The sequence below is a fragment of the Gymnoscopelus braueri genome (assembly GCF_963280865.1).
Source record: "Gymnoscopelus braueri genome assembly, chromosome: 16".
NCBI lineage: Eukaryota > Metazoa > Chordata > Actinopteri > Myctophiformes > Myctophidae > Gymnoscopelus > Gymnoscopelus braueri.
In genome coordinates this window covers 17,065,255-17,086,235 of record NC_137616.1, presented here as the reverse complement: position 1 = coordinate 17,086,235, position 20,981 = coordinate 17,065,255, and the positions used below count along the sequence as shown (strand labels likewise).

Below are 20,981 nucleotides of genomic sequence, written 5' to 3'. Positions count from 1 at the left end.
CTTCTTTCTATCTATCCATTGTGGCTGACAGACAGTATGAGCGTCGAGAAGGAGAAAGCGGCGGTTAGGCACTGGAGAGGGGCTTCTGCATGTGTGAGGGAGCCCAGGAACACTAGAAACGAGCCCACGCTCGAATTATTCAGGAAATGCTGACAACCACAGCGGCTAAGGGCTTTTTGAATATGTCACTGACTTTGTTATGCTACAAAGTGTCTGCAAAGAAATACTGCAATTTGGTTGGCAAATGCCCATAAAACTGCTTCCTGGGTAGATGCCCAACCTACAGTACAGTTCAGAACGGTGCATCATCTCAAAGTGTCGTTTTGGCTCATGAGTTACATTTTCATGGTAAATTGTGGTTTCCCACGTAGTAAAAGCCACTGCAGTATCTGTATCACCATGTGATCAACAGCAGGCTCAGACTGACTTCTTCTCCATTACTAAAATATGATACTGAACTCCACCGTCGACAACATCCCCTCCCTCCAAGTAAAAAAAAAACATGTTTTGACAGGTTAAGGGCCCTGATGAAGACCTTAACCGACCTTAACCGGTCAAAACATGTTGGCATTTTTATAGATACAAATGTGCTTTAACTTTACTTCCTCTCCTCCACATTTTTTGAGTGCTCGGATCTCCTCTTCCTTTTTAAGTCTACATTCCCGCTGATCCTAGAAGCACCTTCAATACACTTTTACGATTTTTTTTATCTCCTGTGAGCAACCAGTTGGCCTCTGTGTTTTTACTCTGCTAATCTATTTAACCACTTGAATCCCTATTCTGGGCATGTCATAATAGGCGAACATTCAGTGTAAATAGGCGAACATTAGGCTACAATAAGAGAGCTACAAGCTCATAACATGACGCGTTAGTGAGCTTGTTGATCACCTAATTTTGGCAAATAAATTTAATGTAGAGGGAGAAAAGGAGGATACTAAGTATGGACCCCTGGGGGACAGCGGTCAACAAAGTATATAGGGTCTAAGTGGTTAATTAAACTATTTCTAAGTCTGTGGTGAGCCAGATAGTAGAAAAACAGAGAAGGAAGAAGACAGGATTTGGATAGATTCAGGAAAGAAGACCCTGATGGGATAGAGTCCTAGACTAGGAATCTTTTACCTGGTGTAATATATGGTATCATCACAATATGCTAAAGAATGAAATTCCTGACCATAATGAAGTTTAGGATGACCGAGGAAACTAAAACTCTTTCCGCTGTGACCAAATGAAATATTGAATTTATATTGAACACATCTATGCAAAGGAAATGTTCGCACATCCACTTTGTTCAGATGCAGGTGCGTTTGGACAGTGACAACTGAAACAATCATGAAAAAAGTATTTCATGAACAAGAATACACACTGCTCTTGCTCAGCAGCATCAGTTTTTATTCAAATTGACAGACGTTTCGGTCCCTCTGGACCTTCATCAAGAGTGTCTTGATGAAGAGGACACTCTTGATGAAGGTCCAGAGGGACCGAAACGTCTGTCATATTTAACACATGAAAACGTTACGGCAAACTCAAACAGGGTTTGACTCAAACACATAATTTATAAATAAATACATAATTGTAATTGAAGACAGTGTTTTTTTCCACATTGGCTGTTCTCTCCTACACGACTGAGCGTGTAAGTAGGTGTGCAAAAAGAGTTTGTGTGTGTGTGTGTGTGTGTGTGTGTGTGTACAGTATGCTTGATAATGCAGGTATAAAAACTAAGGACTACAAAACACTGGTATTTGTTTTGTTCTCCCATACTTCTTTGTTGTTCGCACACTACATTGTGACTAGTATGGGTTTGTCCCTGAAGCAAACTGCTGCTTAAGCCTTAGTTAATCTCACATTTATTCATGGGGTAAAAGGGATTAACATATTGTTTTGTTAGCAAAACAATGATGCAGGCATTTTTTAAACTGTAATGAGAAGCACTGCAGACCGCCCCCTTATCTTTGGCAGCAATTAGAAAGGATGCAACATCAAAGGACCTCGATGTTTAAAGGACCCACAAATTCGAATGACTGGTCAAACACACACAAACACAGACCCATGCACACACATACAGAGATCCACGTGCACACACACACACCCACAGAAACACATGCGCGTGTGCACGCTCCCCATCCTTAGACACAATCAAGGAGGCAGAGAGTGGGGGAGCAGAGGAGAGAACACAGACAGAGCAACACTTAATTGGCAGAGAATACATTTTGCAGGGTGATAATAACATGGATTTGGAGCCCAGCTTGACAGTGAATAAATACACCTGCTGCCGTCTATTGTGCTAATAGTGTGCACAATAGTGTGACAACACCTCAGGTGTTGTGTTCCCTCTTATAGTTTCCCACCAGACACACTGTTGTGCCTAATTTAGGTGATGCCTAAAAATGCTCCGTCGCACGACAGTGTCACGCATGAATTGGGATTTAGAATGATGAGCCACTAGTGTCTCTACTGCAGGGGAGGATAGTCAAATAGTAGAAGGGAAAAAAAGTTACATATTTTGCTCACATTTTCTATTAGCTTGCCTTGCTGTTATACAGTATGTGGCAAATTCTACAGAGCTAGGAACGCAGGATACGTGGACGCAGGACGGGACGATGGCTACCGTCACCGTGGCTCAGTTAGATCTTCCTTAGCCATTCTCAGGACATGTTGCAGGAATATTTTCCCATCTCAACTCATCAGAATGTCACCGTAAACTCATCTGTTATCTGAAGCTTTGAGTGGTGCACTATGGCAGGTCCGGTCCCCTCTGTCTCGCTCTGTCCTCTGTCTGTTCTTCCACTGGCTCTCATTGTTTATCTCCCCGTCATTATTGTCTCTTTCACCGAGAGAGAGAGAGAGAGAGAGAGAGAGAGAGAGAGAGAGAGAGAGAGAGAGAGAGAGAGAGAGAGAGAGATGGGACGGGAAGGGAAGGGAAGGGAATAATAATGAAGAGAAAAGAGGCCAGGGTAAGAGAGTGAGAAAGAGAAAGGCGGAATGAGATGATTCTGTAGCTCTAGGTGAGAGAGAGCTATCCATCTATCTATCTATCTATCTATCTATCTATCTATCTCTCTCTCTCTCTCTCTACACACACAAATTAACTGGACCTCGATCAGCCTTCAGCCTCGACAGAAGCAGCATTTTATTCCTTCAAACTCACAGATCACAGCTTATATGGATGGGTGAATCAAGGAGGGCATAAATTAGCATCTCCCACCACTGCTCATCGCCGAAAACACACCCCACCACGTCGTCGCTGAAGATGGATGATTCACCGGCCATGACGCATGGTAACATGGACAGGGTCATACATAAATTTCACAGCGTCTGTACGTACATACTTACAAGGTATCCCTTACGCATGGATGCAAATTTACTACATGCCAGTGCGTGCGTGTGCGCGTGTGTGTTGATCAGGGCGTTCGAATCTCAGCTTAGCTAGGCTTGTTACAATTATTATAATTATTAGAGATAATGTCAATTATTTTGCTTAATCGTCATTGTCATCGTTTCCATGTTGAAAACATTTCGTACATTTTCAAACATTTTCAAAAATACCTGAAATAGCAGGTACTGTAGATATGTCCACTATTTTTGAAAAGTTTGAAAGTATAAAATGATTAAATATGGCCTATTTTAGGAACATATTTATTAAGGTTTCGAGGCCTATAAGGCTCGAAGCCTTTCTTGAGATACTAGGCTTTCTTCTTCCGCCGTTTTTTCAGTTCTGGCCCAACCGTGTGGTCGCTTTTTACGAAACTCTGCAATATGGTAGAGGGCTATGCCAAACGGCTAAGAAACGAAACTCACAACTATCGGCCAAAGGGTGGCGCTATTTCACTCAATTGACTTTGAACAGGTACAACTCATGCCCTGTTTGACCTACAGCCATGAAACTTCGATACACACATGTGTCTCCTCATGCCGAACAACTTTCACAGTCTGACTTTTGACCTCTGACCTTTTGATCTCCCACCATTTTCAATTATATGAAAAGCAGTTAAAATCTATCTCCTCCTGGGATCTTTGAGCAATCTGCACGAAACGTTTTACACATGAACTTTGGACCTATGCCGACAAACGTGAGCAAGCGGATTTTCCATAAGTGAAAACATTAAGCTTTTATAAGCCAATGAATATTGCAGTTTTATGAAAATTATTCATCTGCCCCTAACACATACATGCAGACTCACATTTGTTCGAAACTTTGCAATAATGTAGAGGGTCATTCCAAGTATCACTGAAACCAATCTTACTCCAATTGGTCAAAGGGGGGGCGCTATAGCAGTTTTTTGAAAATGCTTGCTAACTTTAAACAGGCAAAAGTCATGCCGACAGCCGTGAAACTTGCTTACACATGTGCCTTGACTCATGAGGAACACATCTATCACTTTGACCAGTGAGCTCCGCCCTCAGATTTTACGCTATATTGAGCAGTTTGAAAAACATTTAAACCCAGGATTTTTACTATTTCACTTAGCTCTGGGGGGAGCAAAATGGAGCACCCGTGCGCAAGGAAACCGGGGTTTTGGTCTGCCTTCAGCCTTTCACTTCCGGTGGTGCGACTATATTTTCATTCCCACTAACAATATTTCTACACGGAACACTAACACCACTTCTCCCAGAGAACATGGATCGTTTTGGTTAAAAGCCCACTTGTTTCTATGATGAAAGAGCAAGTTAAAATGTGAATATCTTTCCGTGGTTTTGTCTGCTCCGAGGACGCTGAGTTTTGGTTTGTTTCTAGTAGAAGGATCGGCAGACACGTAAATCCCGCCCACTACATTTGATTGGGTAAAGCGCGGCCTGCTTCCTGATCTGAAGGCACGCCCACTTGTTGGCCAGTGCGTACGCGATATGACGAACCCCCCCTCCCCCCGACAGATTCAAGCGGAGAGCAGAATCTGTTCTTGAGAGATTATGCTTTGTATGTCATGATGGATGCAGCAGTAATGTGTTCCTGCGTGTTATACTGAGTGCAGACTGTGATTTATGCCTCATTAGTAAACACAGATACAGTCCATGAAGGTCACAACTGCTGGTGGATGGATGGATGGATGGATTCACACCAGGATCTGAGCATAGACTGTCAAAAAGAATATGGACAAAGGGAGCGGTCACGTCTAGAGGTCAGTTTTGAAGCCAATATCTGGGCAAATTCAAATCCACCATCTTGGAATGTACGGTAAAAAGCAACAAGAAGGGCAGCGAGGGCGGGTCTTCACTCAGTAGAGCCAGTAGAAGCCGTAGAAGCATACCCTACTTTATCATCATGTCTTGTATTTACTAAGACGCATATCATGGTAATTGAAAAACTAGCGACTGAAAGCATTAAGTATTTATGATTGCTAAGGTAATACAATGAAGTGTAAAGTCCGGTTAAATCCCCATTTTAATCAATGGTGTGGTGGAAAAATGCTCCAAGTCTCCAAATCTTCAAGTCTCCAAATCCAAGTCTTCAAATCTCCAAGTCTCCAGCTCTCACAACGCGTCGTGTGATTGTAGATCTGCTATTTTTCGAGGAGTCCATTCCAGTGGAGATATTGGTATCGTAGTTGTTATTGTTATGGCCATAATTAGCATATTACTGTACATGGACAAGTAACAGTTTATTGTCATATCATATGTACTGTCTATCTTGCTGGGAAAAAAATCTCATTCCACTGGCACATGCCTTCTCTATTTGAACAACCACATCAATCATGAGGTGGGCGCGTGGGCAAATACTGCGGCACAGTCATGCTGGACCTCCCAAAAGGCATTTGACACCGTAAATCAGCGAACTGGATAGCAATCCTATCTGGAGGGGAGAGAGCAGGTGGTGGAGGGGAACGGAACCCTTCCGCAAGGAAGCATACTATGGCCTTTACTCTTCCTAATATGTTAACGACATGATATCAGCTTGTGACTGCAATTTGTTCTTGTTCGCGGATGACTCGGCTCTCCTGGTCTCGGACAAGGACAAATTACAGTTTAAAAAAAAGAAAAACTCAGCTCTGAACTCGGTCAAATCTGCACCTGGCTCACCCTTAGTAACTTATTCGATCCCAACTTTCTCATATATGGAGATCCCCATAGATGGAGACAATCAACCTCCCCAATTCCGACATCATAGAATCTCTCCTAGACTGCTATACATGGAGATACCTAACACACCTGGCTCTGACATCAAAGAACCCCTCCTGGAACTCCATATACAGAGCAAACCGAAACGTCCAGGACTGACATCATAGTCCCAGGTTTGGGCATAACTGACATGGCCCGCTCCATATATGGATATGACTGACACTAACTCACATCACCATAGTGACACCAGCCAACGTTATAAAGGCAACGGAACTCCCTGGTTAATTCAGTTCCATCAGCGACCCCGAGTGACATTAACTGCTTCCAGAAATATAAGCATCAATACAACTCTCCAGAAGTTAGTTTTCACAGCCTAAAGAATTACATATCGGTTTTACTTGGATAATCTCATAGCGGCTTTCGGATCTGGTCAAACAACCAGCCGAGTATCTGTTTAACAACAACATTTAAAGTGAATTCCCTGGACTGCATTACTTTATTTCGACACAGTCAGCCCGAGTAGTGCAGTTGTGAGCCGAAAACCCTGAAGTGAAGTTATCGCCGCAACACACGCCATTGATCTAAATCATTCCATCGTACAGTGAGTGGTAGGTGTGGGAATGCTGCGCTGGACAGTTCATCTGAAAGGAGGACGGAAGCCAAACCATGTTTCTGTTGCAGTGGAGCACAAGGTGTACTCATTCGGAGGCTACAATTACAAGAACCAGATGGAAGTGTACGTCTTTAACACAGTGTCTTTGGACTGGATGAAGTTGCCCCCAGTGACGTCTGCAAGAGGACAACGTTCCCCTGAGGTTCCCTCCAGGTGTGTGAGCCACACAGCCGTGCTGGTAGAACATGTCATCTACATCTGGGGAGGGAATTTTGGGAATTTTTACCGCAACAAGCTTTATGCGTTTGATGTGGACACCCACAGATGGTTGAAGCCCAAGGTTTCTGGGACCGTTCCAAAGGGGACAAGCAACCAGTCAGCCTGTGTCTTGGGGAATGTTGTGTACATCTATGGAGACATCAGCCAGCAGACTATCACTAATGACATCTACAAGCTGGACACCACCACAATGGCCTGGTCTTCAATTAATGCCGGGGGCACTCCACCACCTGGTTCACGATATCACTCTGCCAACATCATCGGGACAACGATGTTTATATTCGGGGGCTGGGGGGGGGACAACAATATCAGTGTGTTTGACACAGAGACCAACTGCTGGCTGAACACGTCTTCTGCACAGATTCTTCCAAAAGACAGCTATCATTCAGCCTTTACCTACAATGGAGAGCTGTACATATTTGGTGGCTATAACACTACCCAGACCTTGAATGATCTGTGGAAATTCAACCCAGAGACCTTCTCCTGGAAGAAGGTTGAGCCCAAGGAGAAAGGCCCGTACGGGAGAGTTGGTATGTGCTTTTGCATGGTGGGAGATTGTATCATCCTCTATGGGGGATACAAACACAGAGGCTCCACACCCTCTGATGACCTGTTCGTCTTAGACTTAAGTCCTAGTCTCAAGACGCTATGCAAGCTAACAGTCATTCAGTACGGTCTGGAGCAGTCAGAACTCCCATATGATGTGAGGTGGGAACTGTTAGCCATGACAATCAACAACAGACGAAAAAGTGCCAGACAAGAAAACAAAAGAAAGGGAAGAAAATGATGCAAAGAATCAACAATCAAGAGGGTTTATGCACATGTAATTATATGTTAGTGTGGCAAGATCCTCAACACTGTGCTAACAACATAAATACAACATATCATATCATACAGTATATCACATAAACTCCAAAAAAAGTTTGGAAATGTTATTTTGGTTGAAATTGGTATTTTTCTCCTAATTCGTTGTGAATAACGAAAAAAAATGTATACTAAAAAATTTGAGAAACATTTTAGAAATTAAAAAACAAAATTAAAAAAAAGGGGAGAATGGGGAGAATTCTCCCCTTTGGCGGTAAACACCATTGACTGAAAAGGGGAGAATTCTCCCCTTTGGCGGTGAGTGTGTTAATCTATAATGTTGTTGTTGATCAAACGGTGGGGTTTACTGTGATTTGATGTGTACACTGCGCTGCCACTGACAATCAATGAGACAGACAGCTGCTACGCAGTTCACTTTTTCTACTGGGTAGTTCCTAGTTCTTGTAAAATGGTAGGTCTAACGTACGGAGCCCCTAAAGGGACATATTGCAGATTTTTTTTTTAATGTCGTTCTAACATCATATATGTCGTTCTAACGTCTTATTAAGGAGAATACCGGACAAATTAAGTGTTGCCTTTGATGTCTCGTTACTTACCGACCGACGTGAAAAGTGGCGTTCTTTTTTTCCATAGATTCCCGTGTCGTCATTTTTTAAACCCCCTCCGTTGTCAGAATGGGAGCGCGTGGGTCAGGGAGATTCGTCTATTGTAACCGAGGCAAAGTTGTTTTTCTCTCTTCTGCTCGTCTTTGTGGAGTCTCATGATAGTCAAACGTGCGTTGAAATGTCCTGCGAGGCCACCGTTAATGGCGAACGAGTTAACACTGGTTGCTTGTTTCCAGAATCTGGCAACACGAGTTGCCAGGTTCTGGAAAGAAACAAGCATCCAGTGTTAAATCGTTCGCCATTAACTTTGCCTCGGTTACAATAGACGAATCTCCCTGACCCACGCGCTCCCATTCTGACAACGGAGGGGGTTTAAAAAATGACGACACGGGAATCTATGGAAAAAAAGAACGCCACTTTTCACGTCGGTCGGTAAGTAACGAGACATCAAAGGCAACACTTAATTTGTCCGGTATTCTCCTTTAACTCGAGCGCTCGAGATCCTAAGACGTTCCCACATCATAATTAAAGTGAGAGAACGAGATCCTTATGTCGTTCAAACGTCTTAATAAGACGTGCGCTCGAGATTAGGGATGGCCAACCGGTAACCGTTCACCGTTAACCGACCGTTAAGCGGCCACCGATTAATACTAACGACTAACGATTAATCGGGAAAAAACATAAAATAAAATAAAAAAAATGTAGGGCCAAAAAAATTTTTTTATTGTTTTTTGGCCAAGTCTACACCTGTAACCACACGTAACTTCCACTTTATTCTTCTTCTTCCTCGTCTTTGTATTGGTATTGTTTGTGTTGGAGCGCCTCAGTGCGGCTGCAGAGTTCATGTGCAACCTCTTCCAGAGAGAGATAGAGGACACTAGAAACTCTGCTGGAGACACAAAACAAACTGTGTAGACTTGGCCCTTTGAAATAAAATGTATTTTGGCCCTTAAAAAAAATATATATATATTTAAAAAAAAAAAAAAAAATTCTTCTTAACGGTTATCGATTAATTAATCGGTAAGGCCTAACGGTAACCGGTTAATAAAATGTCTCCATTTGGCCAACCCTACTCGAGATCCTTATGTCGTTCAAACGTCTTAATAAGACGTGCGCTCGAGATCCTTATGTCCTTCAAACGTCTTAATAAAGCGTGCGCACGAGATCCTTATGCAGTTCCCACAATGAGATTCTTACGAGAGCCTATACTCACCTTTACGCACAGTGGATTTACTTGGATTATGCATATAATAGCCTGTGCGTTCATCCTATTCTTTATTATGGTGGAGAAATTGATGCTATTCAAGGATTATTAAGGTTTCGAGGCCTATCAGGCTCGAAGCCTTTATTAAGGTTTCGAGGCCTATCAGGCTCGAAGCCTTATTGAGATTGTAGGCTTTCTTCTTCCGCCGTTTTTTCAGTTCTGGCCCAACCGCGTGGTCGCTTTTTACGAAACTTGGCAATATGGTAGAGGGCTATGCCAAACGGCTAAGAAACGAAACTCACAACTATTGGCCAAAGGGTGGCGCTATTTCACTCAATTGACTTTGAACAGGTACAACTCATGCCCTGTTTGACCTACAGCCATGAAACTTCGATACACACATGCGTCTCCTCATGCCTAACAAATTTCATATTCATGACTTTTGACCTCTGACCTTTAGATCTCCCACCATTTTGAATTATATGAAAAACAGTAAAAATCTATAGCTTTCTGGGATCTTTGAGCAATCTGCACGAAACTTTTTACACATGAACTTTGGACCTATGCCGACAAAAACATGGTTTGGATTTTTGGGCGGTGAAACCCCCCTATATGTGAGGTTTGGAAATTGCACCCCCCCAACCCTGCGCTGTGATTGGCCACCAGTGTACCCCCCTAACCCTGCACCGTGATTGGCCAATCACAGTCTATTCAGGACTGTGATTGGCTAGTGAAACATGACACATGTGCATAGCCCTGAAATAGGACTATGCACTTAAAAAAACCACATTTATGTTTTTTTTAAAGTTAGGGGTGTACAATGGTTGGTCCACAATATTACTTTTCTTTAAGTGAACTTCCATCACTGTGATGACCACTGTGACCACACCGCCCACTTCACACTGGGTGTGATTTTTTCTAAGTGAAAACATTAAGCTTTTATGAGCCAATGAATATTGCAGTTTTATGACAATTATTCGTCTGCCCCTAACACGTTCATGCAGACTCACATTTGTTTGAAACTTTGCAATAATGTAGAGGGTCATTCCAAGTATCACTGAAACCAATCTTAGTCCAATTGGTCAAAGGGGGGCGCTATAGCAATTTTTTGAAAATGCAAACTTTAAACAGGCAAAAGTCATGCCTCGTTTGGCCGACAGCCGTGAAACTTGCCTACACATGTGCCTTGACTCATGAGGAACATATCTATCACTTTGACCAGTAAGCTCCGCCCTTAGATTTTACGCCATATTGAGCAGTTTGAAAAACATTTAAACCCAGGATTTCCGAGCAATTTGCGTGAAACTGTGTCAAATGTGTGAACACCTTTTTCACCAGTTCAGGTCTGTTGATCCAATGGCTTGATCGCTTAATCATCTGCCTTGAGACCACAGGGTCGCCGGTTCGAATTCCACCTCATGTAGACTTCATTATAATTGCATTGCACACAACATGACTGTATCAATGAATACATGTGCAATTGTTAAAGATAACGTGAAATGCTTATTTTAAAGTAGTTATTTTCAATGTATGACGTACTTCATTCGCCCTTTTGTTTTGTTTTGTTGGATTCTCCTTTCTCACCTACATTACAGCCGATCTACAATGTGACGCGTTATGAGCTTGTATGTATATAATAAGCAACCCATGCTGTATGATAACTTACCACACATGAAATCCAATTCTGTCTATCCAATGGCTCAGTCAATACTGCGGCCATAGCTGAGTGGTTAGTGAGCCCGCCTAGGGAGCCAGAGGCCCTGGTTGCCCCAGGTACGATTCCAGGCCAGCAAATGTGTCGATGAAATGAAATTTGTCCCTGAGCAAGACTCTTAACCCCTAATTGGAAACAAGACCGCAAGGACTTTCATGAACGGACCTGTTAAAGGAATTATCCTTTACACTGTCTACCCTCAAGTCTATAGGTCCCTGGTTCAAACCCCAATTTAACCAGTCCAAATAATTAACAAAGATCATGACTTTGTTAATTAATGCATGTTCACCTCTCTCTCTCTCTCTCTCTCTCTCTCTCTCTCTCTCTCTGCCATATCCCTCGAAACCGCTTATTGCTATATTTTTGATTATGTTTCTGTGTACAGTATATTTAAGTTATTTGGTATATCTGCCCTGCGCAATGTTTGTCTACAAAGCCTAAAAGGCAAGCCAAAAACACAAGCAAAAAACACAATTAAACCGTTAATCGCAATTATTTGTATGACAATTAATCGTCAAGTGAAATTTCACGATCGTGACAGCCCTAGTTTTGGTCGGGGCGTCCAAATCTCAGCGTGTTTGTGGCCTCTCTCTCTTCATTGTCAGTCTGTAGGTGTGGCTGTTGTGTGCTGCAAGGAGATACTCTCCCAGACACGTCCCCGCTGGATCCTCAAGCTTCACTGCACTGAGGCAGCCTGCCCAGTGCCCACCATCACAGCACACACATGCACGCACGTGTGCACACGCACGCACACACACACACACACACACACACACACACACACACACACACACACACACACACACACACACACACACACACACACACACACACACACACACACACACACACACACACACACACACACACACACACACACACACACACACACACACACAGACACACACAGGTGGAGTCACAGGTGAGGGAGAGAGAGAGAGAGAAACAAAGACACATACACAGTAACAGTCCTCTGAAAAAAACTTATGTTGCTCTATAAGTCGTTCTCAAACTTTTTCATGTAAAGGACCTCCAAAATGTATTTGGCCGCGGACCCCCATCTCAAAACATTTAGTCCCAGGGACCATCAGAAGCTTAAAAATATATATATATTCAAAGATTTGCACAAATTTTCACGATTTTTCAAAAAAATGCAGATCTACAAGCTCATAGCGCGGTACTCTGTGCCGCACAATGAGCTTGTATTTTGAATAGCCAAAGAAATCTAAAATGACACAGATGCGTTCCCGGTCTTAATGGGTTAACCCTGCGAATTACTACTCTACTGCAAGACTCCAACAAAAGATATCCATTATATTTTGTCATCATCCGCGGGGTTATTCATATACAGTGAGTGTAGTCTTTTATTTGCCTCTCCAGACATTAGAATATTAAACTAAATGACACCATACATTCCACTCTCACAGACAGCATGATTCCATTAGTCGTATTAGCATCATCTGTCACCATCATTATCCATTATTTTGCCACGCGTAAAATAATTGGACCCATATTCTCACAAGCTTCCAATCCCTTTTTCACTTCTGTGGAAAAACAATTTAATGGATCACACTAAATCTGATTATTGTAATCTCATTAAATGACAAATGTGTTGCTCCTAGCCTGACCAATGTGTACCACAGCGTACGTGTGTGTATTTGTGTCTATGAGGGAGACAGTGTATGTGTGCGTGCGTGCGTGCGTGCGTGCGTGCGTGCGTGCGTGCGTGCGTGCGTGCGTGCGTGCGTGCGTGTGTATACGTCCTCTTAAAGATCAGATTGCTCAACATCACTCCTGTCTGCTCTTTCAACGACATTCATTCAATTTCTCCTGTCCCCCTGTTCTATTCCTATTTTCTTCCCTCAATCGCTCTTTAAGTCCCCCCCTTCTTTGTCATTCTCTCGCCCTCTCTTTTCATCTTTCTGTCGCCATCTATCTTCCCTCGTTTTTTCTGTCTCCCCCCGGATTGTCTTCTTTCCTCTTTCTGTCCATCTTCCACTCTCCATTCATCTTTCATCCCCCCTTTTCTCCCAGCGTCACTCCTCCCTTATTGTGCCCTCTCTATCACTCCCCCCCCCCCCCAATTCTCTTACTCTTTCATTTTCTGCCCGCTGGAGGTTTGAGGAGTGGTGACATCAATCTGGTGCTCACTGGCATCAGGCTAGTGGTGTGTTTCATGAACAAACACAGGACTCTACACATGTTTGTTTGTGTTGTAGTGTCGGACCCTGCAAGCACGCAACGGTACGTGTTAGGCATGAGTTAGATTTGAACATTTTTCATGCTAGCCTCCAATATCGATTTTCATATTTGATTTTATCTGTCTGGTATATATTTTATACTCTCTCTCTCTCTCTCTCTCTCTCTCTCAGATTAAGAGTAAATCAACATTATGCAGGATTATTCTGAAGTGCCTATTTTTGTGCAGTCAATTTTCACTCAGAATGAACGTATTTATTGTCACATCACAGGTTTACCGGTGTAAGGAAGTGGGTGAAATATTTTTTTGTTTTGTTTTTCCATTTTAATGATCCATTCCAGTACACAGACTACCGACGAAAATTATCTCATTAGCCAAGTCATGGTCCATACACGGATGTGAAAACTGAAATGATGGTTAACGGTTAACGCGCACTGTCTCTGTTAAGCAAGTGAAAACATAAACAAGCAAATACCAAGCAAGCAAACATGTCCTCCACCAATGATGCAAATCCAGGAATAAAAGCACTCTTACACTCGGTGTAAGGAAGTGGGTGAAATTCTGTTTTGTTTTGTATTTCCATTTTAATGATCCATTCCAGTAAAGAGAATAACAGAATTTTGTACGTCTCTTTTAGGCGGGGTGTGGGTGCGGGAGAAAGTTTCACGGTATTGTGACAATATTGTTACGGCATTATGGCTGATAATGAAATCCCCTGCGGTGGGAAGGAATGTGAGGGTTACTTCTGGAATCTGACTGTTATGCTCTATACACAGAGATGTTATCCTAAATGGACAGATGAGGATATTTGCTGTACTAAGTTAGACCATAATAATAATCATGCTGAATGGTTAAGGTAAAGACTTCCTTATATGGTACTGTACAGTATATACTAAGACGTACAGGCTTGTTACACTTATGGACACCATCAATGGTATTGCTGCTGAACCAGCCAAAGAGAATGGTGAAGTGGAAAATAGACCTTGGAACAACTGTTGACTAGATCTTAGTGACAGCAACAGAAGCTTGCGACAAGACTCCCTGCTGTGAAGTTAAACACTCTATAGTCCAAATAAATACATGCTTTTGATTGTTGTTTTATATAATTGATTGTATTTAGATTTTGATATTATATATATATATATTTATTTCATTGATTTATTGTTTTTTAGATGACATGTGTAACAGATGTAGAATGGTCTGGGATGGTGTGAGAGCCCTCATGTGTACGTTTTGTCGATGTTATTGTTGATTGTTGTGCGATTGTATCTTGTCATTGTTTGTGCCTGGGGACCCTCCTGGAAGACGAGATGATGCATCTCAAGGGGTTTATCCTCCAATCAAATGTTGAAATAAAATAAGATCAGATACTACGGAAATGATTTTGAACAGATCGGCATTCTGAAAATCCCATTGTATCTCTCTGCCCCTATCTCTAACTCTCACTAACGAATCTCTGCCTACCTCTCTCATTGTGCACCTCTTTCTCCCACCCCCCACCCCTCTCTATCTGTCTTCAGTCATTTATCACTGCAGACAGGAGCCGATGGTCCCTCCAGGCCCCCACTGTATCTTCACGGTCAGGGGCCCCCACTGCATGCTGGGAGGAAATATCCACTCATGAAACACCAGGAGACTCTGAGTGCCTCATTCTCCTCCTCCATTCCCCTACAGTGCTCTCACTCACTGTACAGAGATGTTGCAGGTCGTTGCTGTCGGGTGGAAACCTTGTATGTCCAACACTGTTACTTACTGTAGTCACAAGCTCCTTTTGATACTATTCTTTGGTTCAATATTTATAAAAATCCACAGAGCAGTCTCTGTCTTCTTATAAAAATAGCAGGTCTTCTTATAAAAAATAGCAGATCTACAAACTGACGACGCGTTGTGAGCATGTAGATCGGCAATTTTTGCTACTTTTGTGTGACACCGTTGTATGACAAAGTACTGCATTCATTTTACGAAAAATAAGTTGAAATATGGAGATACGAGGTTTCTGCCCGACAGCACCAAGGTGTCCAAGTGCTGCTGACAAAGGGGAGATAAGCAGATGCAACGCACACATCAACACAGAGTGAGATGCTGACCGAGAGCCTCCACACGCCAAACCTTCTGTCAGGGATACATCGCCACCAGCCTCCCCGACGCTTATGAAATCACAGAGCAATACTCTCTGTTTCTCTCTCTGATCATCCATTATAATGAAACACAGCGGGTGAACTGAGAGTGACTAGGCCTCTACATCCACAAGTCATTCCAAGTCGAATGTGGATCTAAGCGCAATTACGTTTTCCTCTGTGTCTTCTGAGTGAGTTTTGCCTCCCGGCATCCCTCTCCTCAGCTTTAGAAATTGCTCTATAAAAGTTATAGCTGGTTATATTGTTATATTGCTGGAAAGGTTTTTAAAAATAGCAGCGTGCTTGATCTAATGTCCATGCCGGTAAGTTTCCATTTGTTTCTCCAGGTTTTAAGTATAGATAATTTCCATGAGGCAAAATACAATATGAAATGGTTTGCATTGATAAATGGTCTATAGCACCTTCATCCAAAGTGCCTTAAATGTGCATTACATTCATCCAGAGAACTAACTTGCAAATGCAACAAGCTACATAAAATGTCGCAGTCAGAAGTCTCCAAAGCTACCAAGATTTACTTTTTTACAGTTTGTATTGAAACTAAGCGAAGAGGAAACTTGTGTGTCTGGAATGGACGGCACCTGCAAGGCTGCTAATGCGAGTGCAGAACATGTCCTGGAAGGACCAGTCAACTAAAAAGGGAGACACAGAGACATTCCAGTCCAAAGATGTGATGTTTTTTCTGGACATCGCTACAGAGATGACATCCACATCATCTGTGATTTACTCTTCTGGAGACTTCCTTGTCCAAATATAGGAAGAAGGCCAGAGACACTGGACTTCAAGTGGAAGATCTGGCCAACGCAATGAGAGATAAACCAGAGTACCAGGCCAGATTGTCTTTTATCTAGACTACGGTCGACGGATGATGATGATGACCCGTAACCATGCACCTGCCTCACTTTAACACATTTCAGTTGTTTGGTACCAGTGTAGCCTTTAGAGATGACTGTGTTTTCCATTACATTTTAATGCATTCAGTTCAGTGCCGTGTCCAAATTCTCATCCAAAACAACAGAATGAGTAAGCAAATTAGAGTCCAATGTTTTGTTCAAGGTTACACACTAGGCCAGGATAGACCACCAACCACCACACAGAAAAGGATCTCATTAGCCAAGTCATGGTCCATTTACACTGATGTGAAAAATGAAATGATGGTTAACGGTTAACGCGCACTGTCTCTGTTAAGCAAGTGAAAACATAAACAAGCAAATACCAAGCAAGCAAACATGTCCTCCACCAATGATGCAAATCCAGGAATAAAAGCACATTTGTAACTTTGAACGCAACATTTAAAATCAAGCATTTTCCAAGCTTTCTAGTCTCTAGACGATCCTTGTTGTTGAGTGAGTGAGTGAGTGAGTGAGTGAGTGAGTGAGTGAGTGAGTGAGTGAGTGAGTGAGTGAGTTAGTGAGTGAGGCAATTCTAGCATAACCTTCGCTTACCTCAACCAGTTCAGAACATAACTAAAATGATTTCCCTTACTGTCGGTTGTAAATATGGTTTGGGTACATAGCAAAGTCATCTCAAATGTTTAGGTGGAATAAGACAAAGTTTATGAATGGCTATGTTTTTAGTTTTTTTTGTACTTGAGGGTTCATAGAGAGTTTGCACTTATAAATGATCTTGTTCCTCACCACATGCCACTATTCTAGTCAGATGATCCTCTTATACAATATGTATCTCTATGGTTCTAGGTTATAACGGGTTCATGGCCCCATGGCAGACAACAAACACGCTGGTGTTAAGGAGATTGAACCAGTGAGTACAGGGTGAGTTCTAGTGTGGGACGGTCTCGTTGAACCCCAATGGCCATGATAACAGACGGTCCTCCTACCTTTCTGTAGACTATCATGTTCGGGGAGTCATCGTCTGGGTCCATGCTGCTCATGGACTTCATGGAGAGCAAGGTCCTGGTCGGGGGGCTCTGCACTCTCTCCTTCGTCTCCTCAGGCTCCACGGGGCCCTCAGTGGCCCCCGGCACACTCTGCTCCTCCTCCTCCTCCCTCTGCTCCGCCTGCTCCTTCTGCTGAGTGGCCTCAGCCATAGCGGTCTCTCTCTCTCTCTCTCTGTGTTGTTTTCGCTCCCTCCAATTATCCCCCCTACTTCCCTTGTTAGTCCCTAGTCTCTCGTCAGCCCGTCCCTGCTTCCTCCGGCTGGCGTTCCTTGCACTCTTCTCCGTCTTCTCTGCCCCCTCACGTCTTCTGGTCCTTTGTGGTCACCGACAGCTGCAGAGAGAGAGAGAGGGACCAGTTAAGACAGATCGGTACATCTCACCATTGCCTGCGTGTTCATTTCTCATCCGTCAACACAGCTTTTTTCTTTTTGTCTGTCACTGGGGAAGAGAGGGATACATTGAGGACAACATGAATTATGCTAGTTGTCTCTATACTCTTCTATAGTCTTTCTTTACACTTTTCCAGTGTAAGGAAACGATGAGGCATCCCTCATCGTTCAATTGTCACTTTAGATTTATATTGTGTTTTGCAAGTCATGTTTCTAATTCAAAATCACTGTCACCACAGTGCCGGTCCTGGCAACAATAAATTGTTGATACCATACCAACCTATTGGTACATAATCAATACTACTGTAAATGACTATGACCTGTAAACATGGCTTACATGAGGGTGTTGGCAAGACACTGGGAAAAAAAACCTGTTATGTCCCATCTTCTATATGAGCAGCTTACATCATTACCCCGACATCACCCCAGTGTCCAGAAACACACATGCCACAAACATCCCCCACTGCATTTATACTGTCATACCCACCTGATTCAAACAGGGCAAAAATAAATCACTACAGCATTTGGTGCATTTATTGCCGAGGATATGAGACCCTGCTCTGTAGAGCAAAACAAAGGCTTTATGAACATGCATAATGTAATTGTGCCCCATTACACGGTTCCTTCACAAGCCCATTTAAAAACAGAATTGTTTATTTTTCTTTGAATGTGTTAAATGTTTTATAAGGTTTTGTTTTAAATACTGTATGCAGCTAAGAAGACACCGCAGAAGATGGGTCAAGTATAGCTCCATCATAAAAAATAAAGGACACTTCTCTGGCATTTCTACTTTTTTGCTAGGCTACATTAACCATGAACATACACAAACTAGAAAAGTGTGTTCAGCAGGTCTCTGCCAGGCAGGGTGGCCAAACCAGGCCTACCCTGTGTCAGTCGTCGGGTGCAGCCATCAGGAAACGAGGAAGCTGTGTGGGAAATAGTGTTTAACTTGGTGTGGTACGACAGATATGTGGAATTGCGTAGTGAACAAAAGGAATTTATTGTTCGACATACGGTTCAAGAGTTATAGGCCAAAACTTGAGCTGTTATAAAGACCGACATTGAAAAAAATGGGGTGCAGGTTCTTCCTTGGCTTACTGTCACAGTTTCACGCCAAGTGAACACTGCGTTCCTGATTTGTGCTATTTCATGCAAAATGGGCCCCTCCTGCAAAGATTGAAAGCAAATCATAGCCAATCGGAAATCGGAATGGAATTGGAAAAATCCCATTTCCCATCTCTCTCTCTCTCGCTCTCTCAGCCAGCAAGCCACCGTTCAACTCAGCGTTAAACAGCTAATAGTATTATACAGTGTGGGTGTTCAAATAAATACTGCACAATCACATCTCTACCACCTGTTTCTCTTTCTCTGTGCCTGTCTGTTTTTCCATGTTCCATCCAGCGTTCAGGAACTCAGGGGTGTGCGCTCATGTCTGACCCTCTGACACCTGTCTGAGGAGCGCCAGTGCAAGTGGAGGACCAACAGCAGAACAAGAGGATCCATGCAAACTACTGGAGGTTACGTGACAGATGGAGGAGTGGGGGACACTGAGGATATTCGAGATTTAAGAAGTTTTATTTGTCACTGACTTATACAGGTACAAGCAGCGCAATGTTGGGTTGGGACTTGTCCCACAGATTGTGCTACATACATAAAACGAAAATATGTTAAAATAAGAACATAAAAGAATAGAATGACAATGATACAAATAAGGAATAATACAATATATATACAAGAGATAGATGTGCAAATATACATTGATAGGGCTATACGCTAATACTTAGGGACTTGTCTTAAACAGGCACAGTAACTTATCAGAATTAGCAGCGTTTCCGTACTTAGGGACTTGTCTTAAACAGGCACAGTAACTTATCAGAATTAGCAGCGTTTCTGTGTGCACTGTGCAGTCAATTTTTGATCAAAAACAGCAATGTTCACCCAAATGTGCAAAGTGACCATGTGCAGATGTACAAAGCAACAGGAACACGATAAATCAATGTGCAAGCGACACGTATGTTACAGTAGCTGTGGGAAACCAGTAGGCTGGGCGAGTGAGCAGGAGGCCCCGGCTAAAAACAGAAAACGACCGGGTCCGCTGATTGCCGCCGCGGTCGCGCTTCACCCCAGCTGCCGGGAGACGTCCCCCCCCCCCCCCTGTCATAAAAACAGTTTTTCTCACTTGTACTGGTTTCTCACATGTACTGTACATGTGCATGAGCAGCATTTCACAAACAAGAGCAAGTAATCAAGCAAGAAGCGTACAGGAGAAGAAGGGAAGAGAACAGACGAAGAGAGCACTGACTGAATTCTGTCCCTCCATCCCTGCCACCCTCTCTCACATCACGCTGTCACCGTTAGCTGCTCTGTAATCGATGTTGCTGTTCTAACACCAGCTTATTAAAGAATGAACCAAACACAACTTGGAGCCAATTCTCTTTCCGATCAATCATTTAAAAATGTAAATAGAAACTATCACTCAACTCGCTCACCACAGAACATTTTGTTTCAATCCACTTAGTCCCTAACACAGGCTTGAAGTGATGTCTTTGTGCCAAAGGTTTCCCCACATTGGAATTTTTGAAAGCATTGGCCTTCAACTGAATCACATCTAAATGGATTCCAGAGCATGCAATCACTAAAGGCTCTGACAACATTTTGTACCTCAGTGCTACACATTTTCGTTAAACACCAATAATGATCATGTGTACTGTAGAACTGTCTTGAAATTTAATGTATTTTAGTGGATGTATTTTATCCACTAAACCTGGCATCCCTATTTTGGGCACGTATTTCTCTTCCTCAGTAGTAAGCAAAAAGTAAAAAATAAATACATTAAAAAAAAAAGTTACCAAAAAGAAAAAAAGTTACCAATCCGAACCGGTATATCGAACCGAACGGCCCGTACAGAAGAAACCTAAATTTGTTTTGGTTTCTTATGCAGAACTAAAATACAGAGTTTCCGTTTCCGTTCAGTGGGGAAGAGGAGCGCTTGTTTTTCTAGTGTACAGTTACAATAGGGTTAAAGTGGATAAACAGATTTTGCAGATATAAGAGATGCTATATTCAGGG

At 42.7% G+C, this 20,981-nt stretch overlaps 1 protein-coding gene across 1 annotated transcript in view; it reads right to left on the bottom strand.

Annotated features, from left to right (window-relative positions):
• LOC308103906 (regulator of G-protein signaling 6-like) overlaps positions 1 to 17,509 on the bottom strand; it is a 106,335-nt gene extending 88,826 nt beyond the window's left edge. Inside the window, exon 1 of the mRNA XM_080454115.1 lies at positions 17,464 to 17,509. Within this exon, the coding sequence (XP_080310241.1) occupies positions 17,464 to 17,508 (45 nt within the window). The 5' untranslated portion in view covers position 17,509. The remainder of the gene's footprint in view (positions 1 to 17,463) is intronic.
• Positions 17,510 to 20,981: the final 3,472 nt, after the last annotated feature.